General features: G+C 40.0%; 1 protein-coding gene across 1 annotated transcript in view; it reads left to right on the forward strand.

Annotated features, from left to right (window-relative positions):
- The window catches only part of rab26 (RAB26, member RAS oncogene family), a 100,258-nt gene extending 90,032 nt beyond the window's left edge, over window positions 1–10,226 (forward strand). The window contains exons 6-9 of the mRNA XM_084342845.1: window positions 1,582–1,647; window positions 3,198–3,254; window positions 3,959–4,035; window positions 7,850–10,226. Of these exons, the coding sequence (XP_084198971.1) occupies window positions 1,582–1,647; window positions 3,198–3,254; window positions 3,959–4,035; window positions 7,850–7,952 (303 nt within the window). The 3' untranslated portion in view covers window positions 7,953–10,226. The remainder of the gene's footprint in view (window positions 1–1,581; window positions 1,648–3,197; window positions 3,255–3,958; window positions 4,036–7,849) is intronic.
- Window positions 10,227–22,265: the final 12,039 nt, after the last annotated feature.

The raw sequence follows: 22,265 nt of genomic DNA on the forward strand, positions 1-22,265 counted from the left end.
AGTTAGCTCGCCTCTCGTTCATGAGTAGATGCGCGCTTCCTTCTGCTCATAACAAGCTCCGTGAATTATCTTGAGTAACCGGGTCGTGATTTCTGAGAAAAGATATTGGCGATGAGTTTTGTTTTTTATTTATTTATTTTTTTGGCGCTTTGATCATCACAAGCTGAGCGCCATCTAGTTCCAATATATTTGAGGAGAAGGCATCCATCTCTATGGCCGATACCTCCAAAACTCTACAAGTCACACCAACACAATCTAGACGGATGAATAGTTACTGCAGGTAAGAGGAAAAATATGTATTTTTGAATTGGGACTAAACTGTTCCTTTTAATGGTTGGGTTGTGGAGAGCCAAACAGTTTTACATGTAAAAAATTGAATACATTTTGTCTTAATATTGTAAAGACATAGGTTCATATTTCAACTGTAAAAATCCCTGCTCAGTTCTTGTCTGTGCTGCCTGGTGACCAAACAATGATATGGCAACAGTTTCCTGTTCATTATTGTTGGACATAAACAATATCAGACACAGATTTTGATATATCGGCGATAAGCCAACCAATCAACAATGTGAGATGTGAAGTAGAGTGGGCCGTCCATAGAAAGGTTGCTGGCTCGATCCCCTGGCTCCCAGGTCTGGGTCGGCAACTTGAGTGTTTGAATGTTTGTATGTTTGTAGATTGGAAAAGCGCTATAGAAATGCAAGTCCATTTAGCTAATGTATTGACCAGGCTCTAAACAAATAATGTCACTACTGATCGCTTTGACCTGTACAACAAGTGTCCTTTATGTAAAATAAACCTCTCTGAGATGTCACATCGACTGTTCTTGCCGCATACACGCTGAACCCATCATTGTATTTAATCGGTGTAGTGGAATACAGTATTGCCAAGTACATTTATTTGTTTAGGATGAAAATATGAAATAATGGCTGACAGTGAAGAATGACATGTCCAATACTGATCAGATCTGGAAGGACTGCGACCATTCCTCTCCCTCGCTCTCTGTTTTATTTTTTAGCTTCATTCATCATCTCGTGTTGTCTCGTAGCTGTTCAGTGACATCGCTGGTCACTGGGCATTTCTAAAGTTTGACTAAAGTTTTCTGAAGATTGGGTGAAAACACACTTTTGTCTCAGCTTCTGTTCTCATGTGTGCTGCACGTATACCGTAGTGAAGGAACGATGAGATCTCCGAGGACGGTGTACGTGAGGAGCTAACAGAGTATCAAAGACCCCCTGAGACATTAAGTGCTTTTTAACCAAGCCAGGTAGGAGAGAGCCAAGAGACTGCTGACCAGTAATTGGATGAAGATAGATGGAAAGAGATTCAGGAGGAGAGAGGAGGGGTGAATAGGGGATCTGGGGGGAGGAGAGGACGACAAGATGAACTGCAGCCAGTGAACAATGAATGCATCTTTTGTCTTTCTACCTCTTTCTTTCACTGTGGGTCCATCCATCTCCTCTGTCACCAACATCTATCTCCAATAACTCCCCTCTACCATCCTTTCTCCTCTGTACTACCTCCTCTCCTTTCCCATTTTTTTTATTTCCTGACCAGTATGTGCTCTCTTTCCATCTCCAGGCATGGTTGACAGAGATCCATGAGTACGCCCAGCAGGATGTGGTCGTCATGCTGCTGGGCAACAAGGTGAGACCTTGTTGCCAACACTGGGAGATGGATGGACAGATGGGCTCATAGAGGGAGGGATGGAGGGATCATGGAGGGACGTATGGGGGGAGTGTACTGATGGATTTATGAATGTGTCTGGAAGCAGGGATAGAGATTTCACTTTTTTATGTATCACAGACTGGATTTCCAAATGTCACAAAATGTCTTGGGAGGATTTACTAGTCATTTCCATCGATTGGCTGACATGTTGAAAAAAAGGGAAAATAAGCTCATACTTAAGCTTAACTAATCAATATTTGACATTTCATGTTAACTAACTTTCAAATGAACGTAGTGACAAACCCACAGAGAATTATCAACCAACTCTGCAGGTCCACTCAGCTCTAATGAGCTTAGCATCTTTAGCTTTTAGCTTCCAACTGTACTGTTTTGATTCAGTCTCACTGCTGTCATCATTCTCGGTTCTAGCCTCAGCAGCCAACCAAATCACCAGAAGTAATGTTGGCAGTGTATGTTTACACAAATCATGGATATGTTGAAATTTGACGTGTTGCCAAAAAGTTCCTTTATGTTCAGTTTGATGTCCTTGTTAGATCTAGGCACAAAAAACACAGTTGGAAATTGCCCCGACAGCATGTTAAAAATACATATTTGACGATTACAAACGTTGAAACGCTGAACATTATAGCAACTAGCTGCTGAACACAGTGGAGTGTAAAGCTAAGCTAAAGAGCTAGCTAAAGCTTAAGACTCAAGTATTTCTGTCAGTTGGTGGTGCGCAAAACAGCCCTAAAAGAGGATCTCTTACACTTTGTAGCCTGGCATGAACCTGGCTAAAATGTTGCTATGTGGATGCTGGGTATGTACATACACAATATTTGCTAACCTTGAGCATTTTAGCCCTTTTAGCTATTTTTGGGTTATTGCTCTCCTCAACCTTGGTTTTAGCCACAGCACAATAAAAAAGCTGGTGAGAGAAGTTTGATGTCTACCATAGTCAGGCTAAAAAGCTATACTGATTGCCTTGCCCAACAAGAAACGTCAACATGGGTCCCAATAAGCTGCATTCACCATCGACCTATATGCTCCTTTTGCTGATGAGCAGGGGCTGTCCACGCCTGAATCTGTGGATAGGCAACTTTTAGCCGTAGCAGCTTTACATGGCAATAAAATGTCAGTGATGTGGTTTTTTTTAGCTTTTTATGGAGCTCCTCTGTGTCTAAATGAAAAAAAGACAAGCAATAAGACATCTTATGTATATATAAAAACAACAATATCTTGTTTCTGTGACATTTATGTCCAAATCCCTCTTTTTTGTTTCTTCTTCAGAAGCATTGGTCATGAATATAGAAACCAAAAGTAGCAAAACAACACAAAAACAACTGTCAGGTATTAAAATGTATGCTGTAAGCAAGGAAAATTTGATAGTCCATGTACATGTCAAACATGGACAACACTGTGGACAAGCTGTGAATTCCCTCATTAGCATGAGCCGCTCTGCAGACGCTGTGTGGCAGGAAATGGGACGTGCGCCACTAACAGGATATTGTCTTTCTAATGAATTCTAGGCTGACTCAACACACAACAGGGTGGTGAAACGAGAGGAGGGAGAGAAACTGGCAAAGGTGAGTTTTATAAAACACGCGCGCGCACACATAGTCATGCAGTTTGACACATGTTAACAAGGATAAAGGACGCGCTGCACTTAATCCGCCCACACTGCCACGTGGACCCTCACACTCCCCCCGTGTAACTGCTGCGCCTTGATTAGTGCATGTAATTACGTATTCGTGGAGGCACATACTGTTGTTATTGTTCTGAACAAATGACGGGGGCTCGCTAACTTAATTTCCTGGGCCGTTTCGCTCAGATGAGCCCTGAGTTGTGAGTAAGAAAGAACAGAAACGGTAGTTAGAAGCGTGGCAGAAGCACCGCAGCTGTCAAGGAGAGACATGCAGCGGGCCTATTGACGTGGACACACACACAATGAGATTACTACCTGGGGGCAGCTTTCATCGACCGCATGCTGTGCTTTTATTCTGTCTTATAAATTACAACAAAGAGGGGAGAAAATTAGTTTGTGAAAGCCAGAAGTCTCAACACCCATCAAAATAATGGTCGAATTATTGGTATTGATCAGCAGCCCCCCTCCTTCATCTCCAGGTACTCTAGACCCTAAAGCTCTAAACTCCCATAACTAAATGCATTATAAAACTCATCTTTCTGTCAGCATGAGGACTTTTTGTCCTAATTAGGAAAGTTGTACAAGAGTGTCCACACACGCATGACAAACACACACACACCTAGTAACAGATGTTTCTCTGTGCAGGAGTTTGGAGTGCCCTTCATGGAGACGAGTGCTAAATCTGGACTGAATGTGGAGCTGGCCTTCACTGCAGCGGCCAAGTGAGTCACACCACAGTACAAAGAGCACAGCAACAATCCTCCGGCGGAAATTGTATCTTTACTTTCAAGGAACACGCTGCAGCTTTTGAGGGTTTGTGTGCTCTGCCATTTAGTGCTCTGTCACCTGTAGATCAATAACTCTGGTGTTCCATGAACTGGAGCATGATCAGGAGGTGAGTATGTACCTATTGAGAAAAGTAGTTAATCTTCCTCTCTCAAAATCTTTAAGCGTTAAGACACACCCCTGCTCAGTTCAATACACTCAGGGGTTATGCAGCTGCCGTCTCACTTGATCTAGCATGATCAGTAGCCAATGTAGGCCAATATTAGCAAACTTTAGTTCTCTAACTTTGCTTTTTTCACAAAAACGTGAAGTAAACACACCAAAACTTACCGATCTGTTTCTTTTGCTTTTAGCGTTATCACACTGTGGTTGGCTACAGTTGGCATAAATGTGCAAGTGACAGCTGTTATTTCAGCACACAAAGGCCATGGTCATCATCAACTGTTTAGAGGAAATTAGAGGAAAATCTGCCACCATTATTGTTGAAAACTGAATGTGCTGTGCCACCACATTTGACATAGTGGCCTAGTGGCATAGTGATGCACACTGGCTCTAAAAGACTTTTTCTATAGATTTACATGAGGAAAAAAGCAGCTGTAAAACCAACACAAGTTACTACTGTACCTTCCGTTCTAAATGTACCTATGTTAGCTTAGTAACTTACGTTACGTCACGTTCTGTCACTTCATGTTAAAATACACGACTTAACTTCACTATGTTAGTAAGTTAAAAGGTCACTGAATGAAAGCTCTGTGTTATTTAACCCAGCTGGTCACCCCCAGCCTCCTCCTTATACAGACCTTTCACTCTTAATACTACTCCTCACTTCTTCCTTTCCAGTTGTAATTATGACTACAGACACTCCAGATTGCCGCATAAGAACAAAAATAATATGGATTGTAATGAGCTGCTTTCATTTTCGACCTATATGGTCGTTTTTTCTGATGAGGGCAGGCTCTGTAAAACAGTTAATATTTCTTTTTTAAATCACAGCCCCTGCAAAATTACTCATTTCACTATCAGAATTTGATCCATTTGGTTCAATAACATTGAACCATTAAAGTCAGCTGAGAGCTGTCAGAAGTCTCTAGTCCGTATGTCTTATGGGCCCCACAATGTGGAAGCTGTGCAGAAGATCTGGGTAATTTTAGACCCTGGAAGTTGAACTATTTTGGCTTCATACGCCACTGAGCAAATTCATTGTTGAAAGGTACCCTGCCTCCAACGCTGCATTGAGTTTCTGCTTTAAACATTTGTGTAGCACGTATGAACAGGTCTTCAAAGTTAAGACCAAAGGAATCCAGTGTCTTACTAAAACAAGACCCGTCAGCTACTGTAATGATAGGGGAGAGGAGGGTTATTAAGTGTTATTTTATGAACTGATGTACATTTGCATTTGTTCCCTACAGGCATGGTATGCTAATTGAAATACCGAGCTTATGCAAAAACAGAGAGTCACAAATTACACATTCAGCTGTTAACGTGAGCTCAGCATCTAAACCAATAGTTTATCCCGAAAAAACGCTGTTAATACTATTTTTAGTGTGTTTCACTGAGATGTGTAGAGTCGGACGCTTTGTGTGGGAGTTGTACATTTATAGCCTCGTTATGGTAACAGGCTGGCATGGTGAGATGTTGCCAAAAATAGCCTGGCAGTCTGGCACACAGCACCCTGCAGATACAGAATATAAGACCAGCTCTTTTCTTGTTGTTGTTCTCGCTCGTCTTGACACGTTTTCAGTTTTTACATCTCTTTCGTTCTTTTTCTCTTTTGTCAGCTCTCTTTTCAGGCTGACTTCTCATCTGTCAATCTCCCACATCCCAACATATTTTAGGTCATACCACTTTGATACTGTAGTGCTGTGTTTGCAGAAAAAAAAAAACATGTGCTTAAAGTAAAAGCAACAAAAAACAGGTAAGAAGAGGATTCACATGGAGACCGATGCAATAACAAACATTCTCATCCTGTTCAATAATTGATGACAGTGATATTGCAGCACTGACAAAGTGGGGCATGGTGCTTTAATTGTCCTACACCATGTAAATTATGTTTTTCTTCCTCAATAATAATATTCCTCCTAATGTGTTGCTTGTTTTTCTTTTTGATGACCAAAGATAGTTTCTCTATTTATATGTGGCCATGCTGTCAGCTCACATGGGCTCATAAAGACCTTAACATAAAGTTTTACTATTTATTCCCAGCACAGCTTTAAATAGAACAGAGCCACATTTTGGGAAATGTGGTGAATTGCTTTCTGGATTTTGTTACCTTTGGATAGAGCCAGGCAAGCTGTCTCCCCATGTGTTTCTGGTCATTGAGCTAAGCTAAGCTAACCATCTCCTGGCTGTAGCTTCATATTTATTTAAGGCTGCACGATTAATTGAAATATGGTTGAAATTGCAATATCCGAATTGCCAGAAGCGGCAGTTAGGTAAGGTAAGATTAAAAAGGTTGTGTCAAGACCCCAAGGAAGGTCACATTGTCATGATTTTAATAGTTTTTCATTGAAGATGAAAGTGCAAAAAAAAAGTTTGAATCATATTGCAATCACAATATCTGTCAACATAATCATTATATGACTCTTTGATGATATCATGCAGCCCTATATTTAATGAACAGATTGGTATCAACCTCCTCGTCTTAGTTTTGGATGAGCAAGCCAAGACATGTATTTCTCAAAATGTCACATTATTACTTATTACGTTAGAGTGGAAAAAATTATGTCATATTTTGTTTAAGGGGCGATTTTTAAGATATGGCCAAAATTTTAGTTTAAAACAGACAGTGAGTGTTGCACAGTTGATGACTGAAGTTAGCTTGTCTGGTCTCCTAATACTGCTTTGCACTGCAAAAGCCCACGTAGTTTGAGCTTGAGCTGGGAGATGTGTTGGGGAAGCTCTTAGCCTTTGTCCCCGGCTGTCGTGTCCTCTCGTCCCCGGAGTCATAGTCCTGGTTAGAGCTGCTGTAAATCACCTCCATACAGTGTCCCCTGGCTTCAAACCGGCATCCGTTGGTCTGAGTGGCCATTTTCTGCTCCGTGCTCAGTGGGAGTCCGACTCTAGGATTACTCCCCCTCTAATCCAAGAGGTGCGTTCAAGGCATACTTGTGTCTGCTAATAGAGCCACTTAGCTCCACAGCAAACTTAACTACTTGCTAACGGCAGCTAGTCACTACAGCCAACAAGGTAGCAACAGCTATGAGTATACTGCCCCTATGTTTTGTTGTTGGACCTACCTTCAAATTCTTGCAATTTCTTACAAATCACACCTTTAAGCATGTTAGGTATGTTTACATAAATAACAACATATCATGTATAATTTTGATAGACCTTTCACCAAAATTTCAAATGTGTGCCTTTGGCACCTTTGGGATTTTGGCCCAGCAGCCGGTCTTCAAGGTTTCATCACTTGTCACATCCAGGACACATCCATGGTAGTGCTGTATTCCATAATTGGAGCTATTTCTATTTTGCATGTAATAATTATAGTAACAGTTATACCCCAAGTGACTGAACCAGAAAATAAAGATGATAAAAGTAATATTAAAAAGAAACAACAGGGATGCAATTAACAGTTATTGATGAAAGACCAAAACACAATTAACACATGCTTAATAACAAATTAACACTTTTGAGTTACCTCTTGCGCTCAGCATCCAGCTCTACAAAACAGATCCTCTGTCGCCACCTACTGGTAGCAGAGTAAGCAGTGCATCATGTTTCTGCTGTCTGTCTGTGTGTCTCTCTCAGAGAACTGAAGCACAGGACCATGAAGGAGCCCGACGAGCCAAAGTTTCAGCTGAAGGAGTACGTCGACAAAGAAATGAGGACTGCTGGCTGCTGCCGCTCGTAGACCACATCCTATGTGTGTGTATGCGTGTGTGTGTCTGAGAGAGAGAGAGAGCGAGCAGTTACCTTCTGTTAGAGTAGTTATAAATCTGAGTCGGTGTGTCTGAGAATTATCACGCAATTCTCAGTGTTTTTCGTATTTGAAGTGGTGATACGGCCATTATGCTCTCTCTCTCCCAACCCACCTTTCCTCTGCAACTGTGAATGTAATATAACTCCTATCTACATGCTCACACATATACATGCATGTACACACACAGACACACACACACACTTTAGGCTCTGTTTGTACGTTTACTTCGCAGCCGGTTCGATCCATTTTGCCATGAGTGTGATGTACATATTTTAAATGTCATTTTAATTACGTGCTTTGTAGTTCTGTAAATGCCCGTCCTGTTGTAACAAAAGAACATAGACACAACTGTGTTGAATATTAAATCAGTCAATCTTGTTAAAGTAACAGAAATGAACACGTTTGTACAGATTCACTATTGCACCTAATGGAAGCTGTCGAATGGCACTGTGTGCTGTTTATGGACAGGATATCATATGATAACTGTTTTTAATACTTGTGATCATGACTATCATTATACTGATGTGTCCGCCGGATGTAATTTGAGTTCTTTTGCTTTTATACACAGATTGTTCAGTTTAATGCATTTTAATGTTAAGAAATGCCCCTCAGTCAAACAAATCACTAAAATAAATTATGGCAATTTCTGCAAACCACAGATTGTTGCAACTTAACGTGTCTTTAGGTTCAGTTTTTTATGTTGTGACAATGCAGTGCTTATGCAGTTAGGTTTCGGCACAAAAACCCCCTGCATCAGTAATTGCGAGACTTTATTCAATTTAAAAAAACAAGATCATCAGCAGAAGGACTGACGGCGGCCACTGATGTCTGCAGATTTCGCAGATTTGGCAACCAATCTGTTGTATTGCTTAAGGGCACCAAACAGCTTAAGAATACCAATTCTTCCATCACTTCAAGCACTAAATGTTTTGGAGTAAGGGAAAGAAAACACAGAAAACGGGAAATAATAAAAACATCTATTGTGACGCAACGCAGCAAGGTTTTTGGAAAATCTAGTCTTAACCTGGATTTAAAAAAGAAGTTCAAGATAAATTAAATATAGTAGGTATATAGAGGTCTACTTACTATCTAGCGATGAAAACTGTAGTTGGTACTAGATTTTTCCACCACAACTCACTCTCTTCGTCAGCACAGTGAGTTTGTCTTCTGATAAAGACCAGATCAACTCCATCAGCAAGGTTGAACAATATTGATTATAAAACCAAATACAATTTCTCGAGCCAATGAAAATGTGGTTAAAGCTCCAGAGAAAGCTACTAAGGGGAGCTTGAGCTCAGAGCTGCATTGATTAGTTGTCAAGTATTACACAAATCACCAACTATTTGGATAATCGATCAATCCGTTTGAGTAATCTTAATATGAAAAAGTCAAAATTATTTGATTCGAGTTTCTCAAATGTGTTTTTTACTCCTCTATGACAGTTAACTGAATATGTTTTGGTTGTGAATAAAACAAGACATTTGAAGATGTCATCTTGGCCTTTGGGAAACACTGAACACAATGTTTTTTAACCATTTTCTGACACTGACAGACCAAACCAAAAGTTTTAAGTTGAATATTGCCGGTTTACAACAACATAACCCCACAACAGAGCCAGCGTTTAACTTTTCAATCAAGATCACATCTCAAAGAAACGTTGAGAATTTGTAAAACCCAGAAGAAGCTTTGACTGAATCTATATTTTACTTGTTTTCTCGTCCGAGGTTTGGTAGCTCCTGTCTTTCTGTAGAGATGTAGCTGTTGTTATTGGACCTTTGCTGAACTAATGCTGCGATATGGTTTCAAACCCGAGAGGAGGTAAAGGGAACAGTAATTGGAAGTTGGTCGTGGGTGGAGAGATGCTGCTATCATGCGTTGGCTTCAAGGAGAAGTTGCAGGAAAGATACAGCATTCATGTGTAAATGAAGCTTTATCTTATTAATCTTAATTTTGTGAGAAGATTTCATACTGCTGTCCGTTTATGTTAAAAATACTATAAATTCCATTAAATACTATAAATACACATTCAGTTTGCTTACATTAAATGGTTAAACTGAATCTTGATATACAGATTTTACAATAGATCACAGACTTTCAGAATAAGTTGTTAAATTCTTGTTAACTTGTAATCTGTATACTGTATCTTATCTGAAATGATTTGTATTGTATCAATCCCCAGTGTTCACAATAAAGAATCAAACAATAGTGAATGACTTGTTCTTACCTGTGGAGTGATGCAGCTCACACATGAATCTACACCGCCACCATCTGGCAGAGTCGTGTCATTGCAACACTGACTTCGACTGTCTGTATTTGGCCAACACAGTACAATGGTATAATCTAATGCATGTAAAACTCCGTCTTTTTTGCAGTGCCTTGGAAAATGTGAACTGGCACCAAAATTTTTCACGCAAATTTGCTAAATGTATCAGAACTACTTTTGGTGGTTTTGCTTTAATATAACAAGAACCCAGAACTCTTGGAAAACTCTGTATTGAACACAGCAGACCACAGATGTACTGATTCTGGATCAGTAGAGAAGTAAGAGTGGCTTCATCTGGTCTGCAGGTCTCTTACCATCAGAACTGCAGGAAACACCCTTGGGGCCTAAATAAAGGTGGGTAACAGGAGGCAACTGGATTGGTCCATTGCCAATGACTTCCCAAATGATATATATGACCATTCTTAAAACTACACAAAAACTACATCCTGTGACTGTTGAACACCAGCAACAGGCAACCAAACCTTCGTCTGCACGTGGTTAACGTCATGAAATGGTCATTGTTTGGTTAGGGTTAGGCACATAAACTAGTTGGTAAGGTTTAGTTAGCAAACTACCTGGTTAAGGAAAAGATCATGATTTGGTTTAAAATCAGTAAGCTGCATTAGTAAAGTCAAAGATACATTAGGTACAGGACATTTTATATATGTCACAAGTTGGAAGAACTCATCGATGATTTTTGATTTTGCACGGGACACTAACTCCCCTCATACTTAATAGGACGCCGCCTAACAATGAATGTAAATATGGGTCATACTAAGCTGCTTGCGCGTTTGACCTATACAGCTGGTTTTGGGGTTAAGGCGGGCTAGAATCAGGCACTGTTCTATGAGGGGCTGCATAGGCCAAAATTTATATTGTTCTTTAAGAAAATCACACTACTGTAGGTACAATGAGTGGTAATGGGTAAAAGCGTAGGAAAGAAGTAGTTGATCTTGTGTGTGCAGATATTATTTTCTACTATAATGATATTTTTCATTCTCGTTTTGGAAGTACAGTTTCTTTATTTGCCATTTCAAAATATATTATTAATTATTAAGTCTTGCATTTTATGTAATTCATTTGTGGTGTGGTTTGAGATTCGTCTTCTGTTATTCTCAATTTGTTTGTGATGCTATAAAGTTTCATGCATCATGGTGCATTTGAATGCTTTTAGAGCATTTCTTTGCTTATTCAAGCTGTGATGGTTTTCATATCTAGAATAAAACAATATATAGAACTATATCTCAAAGACTGCAAAACGTTGTGTATTTTCTGTGGTTGGACATTTTGTTAAAAAAACAAAAAACACACGAGTCAGAACAAAATGCAATCAAAGTGGACACAACCCCCTCAAAAACCAAGCGAAAGGTCAAGTTAATGTGTCAGATGAAATGTCATAATTTATGGGCCCTTTTAAATCCCGTAAAGCAGTCAGCAAAATCAATTCTGCCTCCACAAATGTGTCATACCTGAAACTGCGATTGAAAGGGAGACTGTGAGGAGTGATTACCAGGCCGGATTAACCTGGATGTCTGATGTGTCTCTGTGTGGGCATGGAGCACTGGAAAAACCCTGTGTTTCAAAGGAAGAACACAGCACGGGGACATTTTAACCTGAGTGCCTCTCCTTATCAGTCAATCCAGAGCTTTTCTTTCATAGGTCTAAGATGGTTTGACGCCATGACATTCTGTAGCAGGGTAGAACAAAGTGAAAGGGAATGAAAGAATGAGGAGGAGGGGGAGGACGAGGAGGAGGAGAGGGGACAAAGTGACCGGAAGAAGAGAACAGGTCAACATCCCACAGTACAGGTCGATCAAATGTCATAAAACAGGTTGGGCAAAGGAGAGAACATTATGAATCATACAGGGAGAGAACATGGAAATTTAACCTTATTTTCTATTTTTAATAAAACCGCTTCGTCATTTTAAGTTTGGATCGAGACATTTTTTATTTTTTTGCCTTTGGAGATGTAAAGCCTTTTAAATCAAGGCCTCTAAATGTTTGGCCCCCGGAAAGTTTCCTCTCTCATGGTCACATTAAAACTTTATCGTGATTTTTTAAAATATCCACTGTAGATAAGGATGTAGATGCATGGTGCATTTAAATAAATACAATCCCACATTGAGAGAGGTGTGCTAACAACAAATAATGTGTCTCATTCTGCATCACGGCATTTGAACAGTGCATGGTGCTGAAATTCATTCTAATAAATAATATAAACCCTGTCACTTCAATGAAATTGAATTCAATTCCACACATTTATGATGTTGAACCAAAACAGATTTTTTTAACAATACTTGTATTTAACCATAGATGGAGCAGGCCAAAGTAGAGCATACAACTGTATATGAGTGCTTTTTTTTCCGGTAAAATGAGTGATAACAGAAAATGTTGTAACTCTATAAACCGAAATTAAATCGGTCAGTTTTTAAAAAATAATAGTTTTATACCGTCAGTGTTTTCATCAATGAAATGAAGGTAGTGATGGAATCTGCATTTACTCAAGTACTGTTATTAAGTACAATTTTGAGGTACCTGTGCTTTTTACTACATTTTGGAGATCAGTATTGTACTTTTTACTCCAGTCCATGTATTTGTTTACTTTACAGATTGCATGCTACATCAGAGCCAAAGTAGCACCTTTTCAAATTATGTATTTTATCTATGATCAGATTAAAAACCCTCTTTAGTTTAGAACAATGATGAATATCAGATCAGATCATTGGCCAGGCTGATAATCAGCAACCCACAACATACATTGTATATGTATATGTAAATATATGTATAATGTTCTTTTACTTGTACTTTTGATAATTAAGTACATTTGATATCAGAATCTTTAAGATGTTTACTCAAGTACTGTTCATTTGGTTGACCTTGTCTTTTCCAAAGTAATATTTTAATCCAGTTTTACTCAAGTATGACTTTTGGGTAAGTTTTAACAGCACTGAATACAAAGACACAGATAAAACACAGGCCTGTGATTCAAGTGCACCTATAAAACACTGGCCATTAAGCATTGCTGATAAAAACTTGCCCATTAACTGCTTGTTGTCACTTCATTTGGAACTGAGCAGAATGATTAATAAGTAATGATAAAATGTTTCTCTGTACATCAATCTGAGTTAAACCAGTCTGGGAATGGTATGCAACTTGAACAAATCAGTGAGGTGAAATCTTGACGTTCCCAGCAAACAAACGATCCCAAATTGTTTTGTGTTGTGGTGAAACTTTTGAAATGGAAGATATGTTCTTATTTTCTGAATATAAGGGCATAAAGTTATTTTAACCAGTTAACTGATCTTGAGGGGGTCTTTTGGACACTGACAAATAACCAATATTTTTTTCCAGGTTAATAGTATATACAGTATAACAGTGAAGCATAATTGCATATAAGTCTGTAAGCTAAAAAGAATAATGCTTTAAAATAAAAAAAAATAAAAACATACATTTCTATTCCATGCATTTTATGATGTCGGGATGTTTAATTACTTCTATAAGTGTTTCATTCTGAAGCTGCTCTGAGATACCACAAGGACTTCCACCAAACTTTCACCCTCTGAAGTAGCAGCTCGGTTTTATGAATAAGTAATGTGATTGCATTTTAATGTCTTCAGGCTTTGAGTTTAGACCAGTTTGCGTCTTCCTTTTGCTGACGGTGATGATGGTGACAGAATGAATCTACATTGTGTTCCGTCCTCCTCTGCTAAATCAAGTTTCCTCTCTTTCTGTTATTGTGTCCTTCATCGGGAGTGGAAAATGTGTTTCCATGCATAGTAGATCAACACTGTGTGCTCAGACAGGCTGTGACTCATACTCTGACGAATCGTTATTCCAGTTTCCTTAAAAATATCCCAGTCTGGAACAGTATGACGACCAAACCCAGGAACATTTCCCCTCATCCTCTTGTTTATTAGATTCAGTGGCACTGATTAGAAGATGGGTGATTTGAACTGAAGCACGTTGGTCTGATTATGTGACCTGAGAAAAAAGCTTTGTCACATATTTTATCATATACAATTAGATGTAATTGACAGGTATACTTGATGAGCTGCTTTTCTATGCTGCTGCACTACCACTAAACCCTTACTGTGCTTGAACTCACTTTGCACTATTTCTTCATCAATTATTAACTTCCATCACCCACATTTCCCCGGCTGTTTTAAACCTCCCAGAAACCTGCTAGTCTACCGTAGAATTAGCGTGTACTTTATATTTTCTGCAGCAGAACTATCTCATAAATTAGCAAAACGAGTACAAAGTTTGGAATATATCCCTAATTTTTATTTGAAGGCAAAACACAGGACACTTAGCACATTAAAGAAAAAGAGCACACATTGGTTAATTATTCACAAGCTCATCTGTTCTCATAGAAATATAAACCAGAATGCAAAAATTAATTTCAGACTTTAGTTTTCACACTTAGTTGTCTCATGATTGAGTCAACATCACCCTCTGTGATCAAGTTTGGTTGAGCTGTAATGCCTTTTCTGCTCAGCAGGGGTCGCACTTGTATCACAGATTCGCTAAGTAAGCAGCACCTGTTGCTCACTGCTCTCATATGGACTTAAATAAGAAGTGAGGAGAAAACAAAATCATGAACGAAGACCAGGTGCGCCTCATTTTGAGCCATTGTTTACAGTTTTTGAATCAACCATTTCTGCAAACACACTGGTTGACAGAGCACACGCCCACTTGTGACTACCAAGCCACAAGTTTTTGAAAAATGTGCTCGGAACTGTGTCACAAAACAACAAAAACATTGATGTTGAAGATACCAAATTTGTACATTCTGCCCGAACAGAATGTGTGCAAGTCTCACAGTAATGAGACATCCATCATCAACTCCAGGAGAAAACAGATTATTGTTGATTGAGACTTAAAATATTGTTTTAATGTCTTCTGGATGAAGTCTGATGAGTTATATAAGCATGTGGTGACATCAGATCTAGAAAACATATTTGTGTGAGACATACATGGACATACACTATATATGATGTTTACATGTTTTGTCATATATCAGAATTTTGTATGCTGGGCCTAGCCGAGGTTGCTTCTGGGCTGGGATGTGACTTGCTGGCTGCTAACTGAGCTAGAAAGTTTCATCCTTTTGGCAGCAGTGTTTGCATGTGTCCTCCAGTCACACCGCTGTATGTGTTCTCTGGATGTTTTAAAAAGTTTTTGATCAGTTTCCTCTGAATTAGCTGCAATCTCTCTTTGTTTTGGGTTTAGTTTCAGTAATTCCAGGTATTGCGAATTGGCTGAGTTTCGCAGATAACACCAGTTTTTGAGAGGAATCGGGCAAATGAGGATACAAGCATGAAATCGGTTGTGTTTGTTCTTGTCACACTCATTTGAAAATCCAAGATGACGGCCATTTTTTCACTACAGCTGCCAAATTGACTCTCTGAAGTTTGGTATTTGTGTGTAATTGGTTGATTTGATTGGACTTTGTTTTGATTCCCATGTTTACAAGCCTGCTGGAGTGGATTTCACTGATTTTATGGCCCTTAAGTTACACTTATTCAATTTACATGATGGTAAAAGGATCTCTCGACCCTGAATGTCAGACTGGCAATGGACGCAAGCTCTATCGGTCAATCAAGGAACACAGACCGGATAAAGCGTTGCCTCCGTCAGCAGAATAAGAAGGAATTCTCCATGGTCCAATTCTGCCAAAAGAGGAGACGACGGGTATGTGAACTTGGCAAGGAATATGAAGGCTCCTATTTAACAACACAAAGAACGACCCGCATTTTCTGATCTGATGCTCCTTGCTTGAAGCTGCTATGTGCAGTCTGCTGTGTGCACTATACTTAATGGAATCATGGAGGTGACAGAGTACACCCACAATGTTCATAGAGTGGAAGGTACGGCGGGGATCGATTGGGGCCCAAGTAAATCCCCACCATGCGTAAAGCACATCAGTAGACTTCTCTGTCTTCCTGCTTATCACCTCTGTTTACTGTTAAATTCTTATTGTCTATAAGTTCACTTCCTACTGACTTATTCATATACCATACATACAGTATATCACTTGCGCCAGAATTTGTACAGTATTTGTGTGTGTCAGAGGCGAGCACAAGACAAAGAGCGGTTCCAGGAGTGGTCATGCTGCCTGAATGTGTGTAAATGTGTGCAATGGTGTGGATAAGTAAATAATAGACAGTCATAGCCATGCCGCTTGCTAACAGTGGCCCTCATATGACTTAGCGAGGGCCATCTGTTGCACCAGTTGCTCTCAGTGTCATTAGCCCGGGCTGAGGGCACCATAACCCCGATGGCTCTTCTATAACCACCGATTGCGTGTCTGTAGATTATGTGTGTGTGTGTGCTCATCCGTCACCAGTTGCCAAGCAGTCCACTCTGCTTTTAATAAAGTGACCAGGAACCCCAAACAAAGCCATGTGGTCTGTGTGTGTGTGTGTGTGTGTGTGTGTGTGTGTGTGTGTGTGTGTGTGTGTGTGTGTGTGTGTGTGTGTGTGGAAATCCTGGTTTCTTCAGCTTACGTTTGTAGAGAAGGCATCATCACTTGTTGTTTCTGGAAAACTGTGCACACTCAGCATGCACACACAGCAGCCTACCTGCACTGTTTTAAATTATCCTTGTTCACAGAGAGTGATATAGCCCGGAGAAGTGACAGAAGATGAAACACTACCAGATACAGCTCTGGGTTATTTTATAGGATGAGACAGCATTGATAGAATGAGTGCAAAGAGAGGAGGTAGGTGGTCTTTTTGTCCTTGTTGTCTGGGTTTTATTGAACTAGACTGTGTTGCGATGACAAACAGAGAATTCAGCAGCATAATCACCATCTTATACAGTACGTGTTCCGATTATAAAAGACACTGTGTCCCTTAAAGAAAACACTAAAAACCAGGTTCATTTCCAATGTTGTTCTCCTCCCTGTTGTTTTTATCATTATACCTTATGTAATAGAGAGTTAAGACGTATCACAATATATCAGGGAACGTCTGCAATTTTTAGATAACAGTGGACAAAATCCATGCATAAATCCATACATTGCTTCTGAATTTCATAAATACAAGCTGTCACTCATTTGCTGCATCCTCACCCTGCATGTTTCTTCGAATTGTGTTTGGGAACACACTTGTCATGTAACATTATGTAATGTGACCTAGACAGCACTGAACTAAATTCGATTGAAGAGGACTGGACTAGATTTTAATGGATTTAGCAGGACTGGACTGGTAGATTAGATTAGACCCAACTGGACTCCGTTTAGATTGGATTGGACTGAATGGAACTGGATAAGGCCACACCCAAATGTCTGGACTTCCGCACTCTTGCAGACTCATGGACTGTCTGGACACATCTGCAGGAAGTCTGCAAGTGTTAAAGGCTATCCAAACCCACAATTCATCCAGTCCAAATTAGCCCTCAAGTGGACTTTCTGCAGACTTCCGCTTCTGCAGAAGTCCGCTTGGGGTGCACACTTCACTAGACTTCATTAATTGAATTCCCCACAATTCACTGCCATAAAGCATTGAAGTTTTACCAATTGCTGACTGACAAAATAAAAAGAACATCATATGAATGTGTAACACAATACACATTCTCACAGAAATTATGTGATCCCACATCATGAACATAATTTATTTAGGCCTTGCTGTCTGTTGCCCTAGCAAACTTGATGTGATAACACTGAACAAGTAACAGTACTGACAGACTGGAGACCGAGAGGGCGCAGTCCGCAAGTCCAGAGCATGGACATTTGGATTCAGCCAAAGACTTAACAAGATTGTATCCGATTTCTGTCCGGGACTACTAGACAGTCCGCAGGAGGAGACCAGATGGGAATTGACTGGGCTAAACTAAGAATGCATTGAGTTTGATTTCACTAGACTCACCTGGATTGCATTAGATTTGAAAGAACTGGACTATAAGAGGCTAGATTGGACTAGACTAGATTAAGATTTGAGATGATTTAGCTTGGATTACATTGGACCTCAGATGATTGAACTGAAGTAGAGTCTCTAGAGAGGACAAGACTCAACTAGGCTGGATTAGTTTGAATGGATTTGAACACACTGGACTATATTTGTTTGGGTTATACTGAAATAGATTGGTTGGAGCTGCATTTAACTAGACTGGACTGATTTTAGTGGATTTAGCTGGACTGGAGTGGTAGATTGGATTAGATTTCTGTACTGGACTATTGGATTGGATTGGGATAGACTGGACTAGACTAAGAATGTATTGAGTTTGACTTCAGTGGATTTGGTTTGGACGTGATTGGAAAAAACTAGACTATAAAAGGTTGTATTGAACTGGACTAGATGTAGAGATGGATTTAGCTTCGATTAGATTGGATTTATTTGGATGGGACAGGACTAGATTCAACTAGAGTGGACAAGATTTGACTCAAGTCTGCACACAACCATGTTGGCTTAGGTTACACTAGAATAGATTAGACTGGGCTGTACTGGACTGGACTGAAATGTATTATTGGATTAGGTCTGGACTGAATTAGAGTGGATTTATTTGGACTTCACTGAATTGGATAAAGATGGAATGGACTGCACCGGACTGGTCTGGACTGGATCGGACAAGTCTGAACTGACTTTGACTGGGCTATTATTTTATTGGATTATATTACACTTACTAAATTGATTCATCTGGATTGAATTAGACTGGATTTATTTGAACTTGACTGAATTAAATAAGGCTGGAATGGACTGGACTGCACCCGACTGGTCTGGAGTAGATAGTCTTGGATCACATAAAACTCACTGGACTGAACAGGACTCAAACGGATTAGGCTGGACTGGAAAGGACATTGGATTCTGACGGACTGGGCTTGAATTGACTGTACTTGACTGATTTGGACGAGAAGAACAGACTGTCCAACACAAAATGGACACATAGATTAAAACGATAGAGGCATACAAACATATAAATAGTTTAGTTTCAATGTGATCCAAGACATTTAATGGACAGACCAAAATAAATGCATCATCTCTTAGTTTTACAGTAAATGACTCTTCTGGGATCACAGCAATGTCTCGGCCCTTATGCTGTTACAGCACATCATAACCCCTCCTCTGTGTATTCATAGGGTTGGTAATGTGGGAAATATGTTACAGTATTTGTTTATGAAGCCTAATGGCCTCCTTAAAATGTACTGCCGATCAATACCGGGAATAAACCCTTCCCTAATCTTTACCGGTATGTGAATGGGCTGACGGTAATATGTGTGTTTCAGTTGTCATTTGCACATGTAAATGGAGAAACATTAGTTTCCATATTTGTGTTTTTGTGTGCACGTGGGCTTACATGCACGTCTTCTGTTATGGAGACGACTGGCCTTCCAGTTATGCAGTCCCATTAAGATAAGCTTCCTCTCCACCCGGGCGGAGAACGTCAACAAAGAGTGACGAAAACCTACTGCTGCGACACGCACACACACATCACACACACACACACACACACACACGCTGTGCTTGGATTGTTTACTTATCTGTGGAGTAGTGAGGATGGGCCACGTGTAGCTGCTGCACTGTATGTTTTCATCGACAGATTCCACCCTCGTTGACATTTACCTGAGAAGATGAGACAACAAATGAAGAGGAGGAGGAAGAGGCAGGGAATGACACACGACTTAGAATTAAATGATGCGGAGGAGGTTGTCTTATTAACTTAAAAATGCATTTCATATGAGCGTATTCTGTTTTTTATTAATAAATTCACATGGCTGGTAGGAGGCAAGGACCGCACGGGGGGGCAAAGTGAGAGGTAAGTACGCACAAGAGGAAAACATGTTATGACAAACAAGATTTTCCCCCCTCCCAACCTCCCAGCCTCTGCCTCTATCCAGGTGACTGTGAATCACTGATAAGACAAAACACACAAATTATGTAAGATAGAGTTCTTTACAATTGGCATAATGTATTCACACTACCTTAAACCAACACTGAATAACACCAACTGAATAAAACAACTATATACACATTAGATACATGGCTGAAAAGGCATCATGCCTGCAATGGTGAGTTCAAAATTGTGAGAATTGCTGACAAAACAGGACAACTTTATCATTTAGATATAACCAAAATTGGCACTATCCTTTCCAGTGAACATTTCACTAATTAGTAACAGTGTTTACACTCAAATTTGGAGGCTTAAAAAACAGTTTACCCCAAAAATGAAAATTCACTCGCATCACTCACCTCGATGCTGATGGAAAGTCAGGAGAAGTTTCATGGTCTACAAAACACTTTTTGGAGCTTCACAGCAAAACAGCATTGCAGTGTTCTGCTAATCAACTGAAAAAGATGGGAACTTGCTTAAAAACGTAAGCAAAACACAAAAAAAGTCATAAATTGGCTCCATACTGTTTGTCAGGCGTGATCCAAGTCTCTGTAAGCCTCGAGATCTCAAATTGATTCAAAAAGATGTTCCTCTATTAAGACGAAATCTTCACTGTAGCTGCCAGGCTAAAAGTGTTATCGTGCACCCTGTCTGACATGGGTGCACAAATTCAACCATGTATAGAGGGTGTAAATAAAGTCTTTTCAAATCAATTAGGGATCTCAGGACTTCCAGAGACTTATAAGTTGTGCTTTTCTTTTCCTGGTTGTATTTTTCCAACTTTCCATCATGGAGGTGAGTTGATAATGACTGAAATGACTTTTTTAGGTTATCTGTTTCAAGATGTTTCCTCTTGGAACAGGCAGACTTGGTGACTAAGTGACTAACTGCAGGGCTAATCAGCACACTAGCCTTAGCCAACCTTTCTCAACCAGGATTGGCTGAGGCAAGCTTGACACACAGAACAGCCCAAAACACGGCACATTGTCCTTAGTTGTCTTTAAACTGCACATTAGTCTCCCAGGCAGATGAAATATGTGACTAAGCACAATCTGCAGCTTGGTGTTAAATAGTTTTCTCGTCATTGAGTCAAGAATCCAGTTTGTGTAATATTTATCAGACCTGGATACAAGTCCATCCATCCATCCATCCATTTTCTATAACCGCTCATCCTTTGCAGGGTTGTGAGGGGATCGAAGCCCATCCCAGCTGACATTGGGCAAGTGATGGGGTACACCCTGAAATGTTTACTTTGCCTCTGTCAGAGACTTAAAATGAATTGATTTTGCTCCAAAATATTGTACTGTCTACACACCCTCTCCTTGCTGATTGGTTTTGGATGCCTTTTACACAGCTTGGAAGAACATTAGCAGTTGGGCGGAGGATGAACTGAGACAAATCCATTCTGTAAACTGTTGGATACAAGTGTAGCTTTAATTACTCCATTTGGCTCAAACTGTGGCTGAATCCTATTATTACCACTGTGGTCCTGTAGACTGGGCCCTTGCGTTTTTAATTTATTACAGTGCGATGCTCCTCAAGTGCTCTCTGTCATCATGTCACTCTGGACCTTCTCCAAAATAAAGTCAGTCTCAACATTTGTATTTAGCCTTTCTTTTTTTCATGATGTGAAGACATTTTGGTGTATTTGTGTTTGGCAAGGCCAAGAAATCAACCAGCCAAGCTACAAGTAAAGGAGGCAAGACAATGAAAAAAACCCTTTGCTTTGTTAATGGAGGAAGGTTAAGCATCTTCAGGCGGATAAGTGACATGCGGTATATAGCGTGTATATGCGGAAGCTTGAAAGCAGTGAGGGGCAGGAGACTAGGAGTAAGAAATAGGTCCTGCCTTACAGGAGCTGTAATCACATATAGAAAAGCTGCAGCCCTGCATTTCGAATCAGCTTACTAAATAAGCTCCCTGTCATCACTCCTCCCTGACTATCAGCGATGGAAAGTAGGATTCAGCAGGCCTGCTGCGTCCAGCCGATGCTCTGACCATTTGGGTTCATTTCCACCGTGTCCACTCTCTGCTGCTCTTCCAAAGACCTGCTGCTTTGAAATGAGGGTTACATCACTGTGGGAGCAGCTTTTAGACTGTGATTGTGCCGCCGGGGGCCTAAACCCAGCAGTAACTTCAGAGGGTAAAAC

This window comes from Pagrus pagrus (genome assembly GCF_965226575.1).
Source record: "Pagrus pagrus genome assembly, chromosome: 21".
Lineage (NCBI taxonomy): Eukaryota > Metazoa > Chordata > Actinopteri > Spariformes > Sparidae > Pagrus > Pagrus pagrus.